This window comes from Gossypium arboreum, chromosome 8 (assembly GCF_025698485.1).
Source record: "Gossypium arboreum isolate Shixiya-1 chromosome 8, ASM2569848v2, whole genome shotgun sequence".
In the NCBI taxonomy this organism is placed as follows: Eukaryota; Viridiplantae; Streptophyta; class Magnoliopsida; order Malvales; family Malvaceae; genus Gossypium; species Gossypium arboreum.
Genome location: NC_069077.1, coordinates 120,163,826 through 120,172,214, shown reverse-complemented (window position 1 = coordinate 120,172,214; position 8,389 = coordinate 120,163,826). Strand labels below are relative to the sequence as shown.

The window sequence follows — 8,389 nt, the reverse complement described above, 5'->3', positions numbered from 1 at the left end:
ACCAGCTTCACCTGTGACTGAGACGGGGTCTTATGATTGTGCAGCTGGGGATGACGGACTGTCCCAAGCTATGTTGTGAATTCTAAAGAGGGTCGATGGGTCCAATACTGGTATTGTGGGTCGTGGGTCGGTTACAGAATGACTTTTGTCCAATGGGGCTAAGATTTTTAGGGGTATCGCTGGAGTGTCCCCTAATGTGGCTGAATATTGGATTGAAGCCACAGAGAGAATAATGGATGACCTTGACTGCACCCCTGAGCAGAAACTAAAAGGTGCGGTGTCATTGCTACTTGATGAAGCTTATCAGTGGTGGCTTACAGTTAAAGAGGGTACTCTGCCCGACCGATTGACCTGGAAAGTTTTCAAGACTACCTTCCAAGGAAAATATGTGGGCGCTAGTTATGTGCATGCCCGGAGGAGGGAGTTTCTGAATTTGATTCAGGGGGATAAATCTATGGCTGAATACGAGGCTGAATTTTTACGACTTAGCCATTATGCGCATGGGATAGTGGCTACTGAATATGAGCATTGTGTTTAATACGAGTTGATAGCTCTACAGAGGGAGCCAGATTTTGCTGTATTAGTGGAAAAGGCGAAGATTGCCAAAGATGTGAAGCGAATTGAGTGCCAGAATCGTGAGAAGGATAGAGCTAGGAACAAGAGTGTTTGGGAGCCCTCAAGTTCAGTTTTGAGGCCTAAGAAACAGGCCAGAGTTGATGGGCCGATCAGAATTAGGGCCCCTATTGTTGCTACTGGACTGCAACCTTATACTGATTATAAGAGATGCCATCAGGGCAAGTGTTGGAGAAGGGTTAGGGCATGTTTTAGGTGTGGGTCTTTGGAGCACCATATCAAAGATTGTCCCCGGAGGCCTGAGCAGATGCAAGCTACTAGTTTGGGTAATGTACAGCCGCCGAGGGGTGTTCAGCAGCCACTAAGAGGCCGTGTTCAGACCAGAGGTGGAAATGGTATGGACCGTGGTCAGAGAGCACCGGGGGGAGGTGCTAGTCATACTGAGGTGAGGTAGCCAGCTCTGGTATATGTTGTACGACGTCGAAAGGATGAAGACGCCCCAAATGTTGTCATTGGTACGTTCTTTATTCATAATGTACCTTATATTGAACTGATTGATGTTGGATCTACACATTCATATATATCATGTATGGTTTCTGGGACCTTGGGTTTAATGGTTGAAAGCACTACGAGTGAGGTTACGGTGTTGAGTCTATTAGGGTAGTCAGTGAGGGTAAATAAATTGTTCAGGGATGTACCTTTGGAGGTTCAAGGAACTATATTTTTGACGGACTTAATGGAACTCCCTTGAGGAGAATTCGATTTAATACTGGGTATGGATTGGCTGGTTAAACACCAAGTGAATTTGGATTGTGCCGCTAAGCGGGTAGTACTGAAAACTGCGGAGGGTGGTGCGGTAGTTGTAATTGGGGAGCATCGAAATTATTTGTCAAATATGATTTCTGCACTACGGGCCGAGAAGTTGGTTCGTAAGGGTTGTGAGGCATATCTAGCCTATATCAGTATTTCTGATTCTGAGGTTTCTTCTGATAAATATATCAAATAGTTATGGACTTTTCAGATGTTTTTCCTAGTGAACTGCCTGGGTTACCGCCAAATTTTGAAGTTGAGTTTGGGAATGAGCTCCTACCTGGTAGAGCTCTGGTGTCCATCACCCCTTATAGAATGAGACTGAAAGAGGTAGTAGAGCTTAAGGATCAAATTCAAGAGTTATTGGATCGAGGGTTCATCTGCCCTAGTGTGTCTCCATGGGGAGCACCGGTTTTATTTTTAAAAAAGAAGGATGGATCCATGCGTATGTGCATCGACTATTGGCAACTGAATAAACTGACTGTTAAGAATAAGTACCCTCTACCTAGGATTGACGATCTATTCGACCAGTTCCGTGGTGCTTCGATTTTCTCTAAGATAGATATTTGATCTGGGTACCATCAACTGAGAGTCAAAGAAGCTAATTTTTTTAAGACAGCATTTAGGACTTGTTATGGTCATTATGAGTTCCCAGTGATGCAGTTTGGACTGACAAATGCACTAACAACTTTTATGGATTTGATGAACCGAGTATTCCAGCCCTATCTGGATTGGTTCGTAGTGGTGTTTATAGATGATATTCTGGTGTATTCAAAAATTTAAGATGAACACAATGCACATATCTGGATTGTTCTACAAATTTTGAGGGAAAAACAACTGTACGCCAAGTTCAATAAGTGTGAATTCTGGTTACGAGAGGTAACATTTCTGGGACATGTGGTATCTGCTGAAGGGGTTAGAGTGGATCCTCAGAAAATTGAAGCTATTCTAGATTGGAAGCTGCCTAAGACAGTATCTGAGATTCAAATTTTTCTTGGACTGGTAATGTAACACCCCTAACCCGTATCCATCGTTGGACTAGGGGTAAGAGGCATTACCGAACATATCGGAACATTTCACAATCATTTCATAATCAAAAGTCATGCATCATCATATCATAGTCAAACATTAACATTAAGTCCGTTTCTTAGGTCAATGAGACCATAAACATGCATTAGGAAGAGGTCGGGACTAAGCCAAACACATACAAAATTTTTCCAAAACTTAACAATTTCTAAGTTATAAAGGTCACACACCCGTGTGAACAAGCCATGTGCCTCATACGGCATTAGACACGCCCGTATGTCTAGGCCGTGGTGAAACAGGGTATACTTACTGACTTGGCCACATGGCCTGGCACATGCCTGTGTGTGCGCGATCGTGTGGTCTGCCCAGGCTTATTTTGAAATGGCCCTCGAGTAACATGGCAGAGACACATGCCCGTGTCCCTGCTCGTGTGGGCAAAAATAGGCCATTTACAAGGCCAATATGCCCCCCATTTGGGTCCTCCCTACAGTTCCAAAATCAAGCATCATATATGCAACATGTTCAGCCAAATTCAAATCCAAACATGTATCAATCAATTCATAATATCATTAACTAATTTCATATTCATCCTCTATATCAAAACATACTAAAATCATGTGTCAAACATTATCCAAATTCTCAGCTATGAACATACCAAAATGACCATTTCACTTGGCCATATACACACACACACACACACATATATATATATATATATATATATATCTCTAAACATATCATGTTATTTGCCTTTTTAAATCGTATTCAAATAACTAATGCGTCATCAATGTTATACTCATCATTTTACTTATATGAATATGAACCATAAGTAAAAAATACATCCAATATTTCACTTCAATTCTCAAGCCAATTCATATAACCAATTACACCATACATATAAACCATGAACCACACTTCCCAAAAATGAGCTCAATACATAACCAAATATACGCCATATTAACATTATGTATAAGCCATTTTCGCATGGCTATATAAATACACAAGTCAAAATGAACCATCTCAAAACTAGCCTATACATGCCACATTACCAAAACTTAAAGCTTCTATTTACTGAAGCGATAACCGGGTAGTGTGATGACGTCTCCTCCAACTTCCAACCCGAGCGAGTCTCTGAAACTTTATAGACATAGGATAATACATGGAGTAAGCTTTGAAAGCTTAGTAAGTCATAAGCAATTAAATTATTTCAATGATATTTATAAACCACTATCACTAAACCGAAATTGACAAATCTCAATCACATATACCTTAATTGTACTCATAAATTCATGAAACCACATTAAATAATTCACTTAACTTATTTATTAATAAACATATACCCCTACTTTCAAACTCGACTAACAACTGTTAGCTCATTCGTATAAATCAAACTCACACATATTCATTTTATTGTCGACCAAACCATGGTCATTTATTACAAATCATACATAAAGTTATATCAACTTCTTTATAAACACTTCCAAACTTGAAAATCCATAATTTCCTTATTAACATAAACCAAATTCAAATAAATGAATCATATAGCCAACTCAACCATTTTGATTTCATTATCTGTTCAAGTTTTCGAACCAAACAATCATACATCAAAACCATGTTCCATGTTTCGTAAATCTCATATCTGAAACATAAGACCACAATTTCATATAACGAGTATATATAACACATCATATTACTCACCCTTATTCAAATCCATATCTTACTTCCATTCCACATCTTTAATCTTTCAAATAGCATTAATAATGCTATCCAATCTATCTCATTTCATCATTCATTTACATAATTTTCATCTACTTCATACTTAACACCATCAACCACATAGGTTCCGTACATACTAGTACCATTACGTTCTTATCCATCACATTTCTCACTTCAGTGCTTGAAACACTAATTCATTTGATCGTCCTTGAACATTCAACGAAATCACACACTTAGTGCCAATTAATTAGCTGAAGCTATAATTGTATCGCACACTTAGTGCCAATTAATTAGCCGAGGCTATAATTGTATCACACATTTAGTGCCAATTAATTAAACCGAACTTATATCAGTATCGCACACATAGTGCCCTTTTCTCAGCCAATGCTGTTATAATCTCGCACACTTAGTGCCATTTTAATAGCCGTAGCTATTTCATTTATCGCACACTCAGTGCCTCAAATTCAATTCACATTTTACATATTTCAACTTCACAATTATATTTCTTTACTACTCAATTCAAACCATATAATGCACATATATTTCAATTTAACAACATTTATTTACTTATGAACTTACCTCGTACTAACACGAACAGACCCAAACGACTATTCGATAATTTTTGACTTTCCCCGATCCAAATCCGATTTTCTCATTTCTTGATCTAATTCAATAAAAATTCAACTTATTTAATCATATATTCAATCAAATTCATCTAAAAACACATAAATGGGATAATTACACTTTTTCCCTTAACATTTCATATTTTTACAATTTAGTCCTTATTCACAAAAATCACAAAAATAAACAAAATTTCATATTTCCCATGCTTGGCCAAATACTCATATAGTCCATATAAGTCCACATATTTCATTTATTTACACTTTTAACCACTCAATTTACACTTTTCACAAATTAATTCCTTTTATGCAATTTTACTAAAAATCACTTTACAAAACATGATAATCTATCAGCAAACTTTCATAATTCATCATCAAAATTCATAAAGCTCACAATTTCATCAATGGAATATTTCAAAATCATCGTCAAAATTGGAAATTTAGGCATGGGCCATATAGAACACTAAGCAACGATTACAAAAACGTAAAAATAATCGAAAATAGATTAAAAACGAACCTTTTATCAAGCTTTATCATGACCAAACCCTAAAACAAATCCATGGCTTTTCTTTTTCTCTAGAATTTAGCTGAACATGATGATTATAAAGCCAAATTCTTGTTTTTTTTATTATATTAACCTTTATTAATCAATTTTCCATTTTGCCCTTAATGAATAACCTTTAAAATCATATAATGGTTGTCCATATATGTCCACCCATGTATTTAATGGTCTAATATCAATATAAGGACCCTAAATTATAAAGGCAATAACAATATAGCACTTTAAAAAATAGCATGTAACTTTTACACTTTACGCGATTAAGACCTTTTTACCGAATTAACCACTCAAACGGTAAAGTTTCTGCACAAAATTTTCACACAATTCTAATATCATGCCGTAAATATTAAAATAATAATAAAATAAAATTTCCACTATTGGGTCTGGTCCCGAAACTACTATTCTGACTAGGGTCTAAATCGGGCTGTTACAGGCAGGGTATTATAGACGATTTGTTGAGGGGTTTTCATTGATTACTACACCTCTGACTAAACTGTTGCGCAAGGGTGTGCCATTTAAATGGATTGATGAGCAGCAAGAAAGTTTTGACAAAATTAAAAAAGTTCTGACTGAGGCTCCTGTCTTGATACAGCTAGAGTCTGGGAAAGAATTTACAGTCTACACCGATGTATCACACATTGGTTTAGGTTATGTGTTGATGCAAGAGGGTAAGGAAGTGGCATATGCATCTCGCCAGCTTAAGACTCTTGAGGAAAATTATCCGACACATAACTTGGAGTTGGCCGTGATGGTATCCGCACTAAAAATTTAGAGGCATTACCTATATGGTGATAAATGTATCATTTATACAGATGGCAAAAGCCTCAAGTATCTCCTCACTCAGATGGAGTTAAATCTTAAGGAGAATAGGTGGATCGAGCTGCTTAAAGACTATGACTATTTGATTGAATACCATCCTGGTAAGGCCAATATGGTGGCTGACGCACTGAGTCATAGGGCAATGACTGATCTGAGGGTGATGTTTGCTCGTCTCAGCTTATTTGATGATGGTAGCTTACTGGCCAAGCTACAAGATAAACCGACGTGGATTGAACAGATTAAGGGCAAACAGTAGGTAGATTAATCATTAGGTCCTCGTTTTCGAAAAGTAGAGAGTGGGGGAACTTCAGACTTTAGATTGAATAATGAAGGGGTATTGTGTTTTCGTGGGAGAGTCTGTGTATCTAGGGATACTGATTTGAGGTAGTCTATACTACGAGAGGCACATAGTAGTCCTTATGCTACACATCCAGGAAGGAATAAGATGTATCAAGACCTTCGAGAGTTATATTGATGGCTAGGTCTTAAGCGTGAAGTCACCGACTTTGTGGGTAAATGTCTGACTTGCCAATAGGTTAAGGCTGAACATCAGTAACCTTCAAGATTGCTTCAGCCAGTTAAGATTTCACTTTGCAAGTGGGAGAGAGTAATTATGTATTTCGTAAGTAGGCTACCCCTAACGCCGACTGAGAAGGATTCGGTATGGATTATCGTGGATCGATTGACCAAGTCTACCTATTTCATACCAGGCAGTACTGATTACTCGTTGCAGAAGCTGGCTAAGCTGTATGTGTTAGAGATAGTGAGGCTGCTTGGGGTTCCGGTTTCCATAATTTCTGATAGGTATCTTGCTTCACATATTGATTTTGGAAGAAGCTGCATGAAGCTCTGGGTACAAGGTTAGACTTCAGTATTGTGTTCCATCCTCAGACAGATGGTCAGTAGGAAAGGGTGATTCAGGTACTGGAAGACATGTTAAGGAGTTGTGTGATAGACTTCCAGGGCAGTTGGGAGGAGTACTTGCCGTTAGTAGAGTTTGTATATAATAGTAGCCATCAGTCTAGCATACAGATGGCACCTCACGAGGTATTATACAGTCGTAGGTGTCGTACTCCTTCGTGTTGGTTTGAGTTGGGTGAATGGAAAATTCTGGGTCCGAAATTGGTTTCTGATACTAAAGATAAGGTTAGATTAATTCGAGATAGACTGAAGGCAGCATCAGAAAAACAACAGTAGTATGCGGTTCTGAAGCGTAAGGAGATTAAGTATTCTATGGGGGACTTAGTTTTTCTCAAGGTCTCACCATGGAAGAAGGTACTGAGATTTGGACGGAAGGGCAAGCTAAGCCCTAGGTTTATTGGGCCATATCACATACTAAAATATGTGGGACCAGTTGCATATCAGTTACAGTTTCTTCTGGAGTTAGACCAGATTGATGATGTGTTTCACGCCTCTATGTTGAGGTACTACCGCTCTTGTAACACCCCGAATTTGGGCCTAGAAGTATTGGGCCTTGAGTGGGGGTCCGTAAGGAGGTTGTATATAGGTATTTAATTATGTAATGAAATGACACAATTAAATGTCCGCTTTGGTGGTTAATGGCCCTGAGAAGTGTTAGAGAAATCTTGGGTTCAAACTTGGGCTTTAGCAAAAATTTTGGTATTAAGTGAAAAAAACCTGGATTCTTGGATGGGGGTTTTTAAATTATTGTGTTAAATAAATGACACAAGGAAGCTTGTAGTCTAGTGGTTGTGGCGTCATTAAGGTTGTATGGGAGCCTAGGTTCAAGCCTTGGCTCTTGCAATTTATTTTGGGTTTTTTAAAGGGAACCTGGACTTTGGCCTTTAGACCTTATAATTAATTGGGGATAAAATATGACACAAAAAGCCTTGTGGCTTAGTGGCAAGTAGCTTGTGGAGCATTTAAGGGAGGCATGTGTTGAATCCCATGGCAAGTAAGGAGCATTTATTTTGCTAACAGGTGGCAAGAGTTGGTGTTGAATTTAAACTCTAATGTTGAAGGATCCCACATCGGAAGCTAATATAAGAGTGGTTGTGAAGTGGCTTTAAATAGAGGAACCATGAAGAGAGTAAATGTACCTTTCTTGGTGATCCCTTTCATTGTATGGCGTGCTCGTTTGGGTTGGGCGTCGGCTAAGAGTGCTCGGGCGTGGATTAACTCAGGTCTCCTATCGTGTGTATTTCTTACTACTCTAGGCAGTAGGATGGCTACTTGAGCATGATGGGCGAAAGGGGTCATGTGGGCCTAATGGGCCTCTGAGCCCAATTGGATAAGTTGTTTGATT

The 8,389-nt window shown here is 38.5% G+C and overlaps 1 protein-coding gene across 1 annotated transcript; it reads left to right on the top strand.

Moving 5' to 3' along the window:
• Positions 1-232: 232 nt before the first annotated feature.
• On the top strand, positions 233-1,027 carry LOC128296645 (uncharacterized). Its single transcript, XM_053032086.1, has 2 exons — positions 233-508; positions 560-1,027. The coding sequence occupies exons 1-2, from the start codon at positions 233-235 to the stop codon at positions 1,025-1,027; spliced, it is 744 nt and encodes a 247-aa protein (XP_052888046.1).
• Positions 1,028-8,389: the final 7,362 nt, after the last annotated feature.

Coding starts and splice junctions, on each gene's coding strand:
- LOC128296645 (XM_053032086.1), top strand. CDS start 233: ATGGATGACCTTGACTGCACCCCTGAGCAGAAACTAAAAGGTGCGGTG. Junction 509..559: donor GCCATTATGCGCATGGGATA/GTGGCTACTGAA, acceptor ATAGCTCTACAG/AGGGAGCCAGATTTTGCTGT.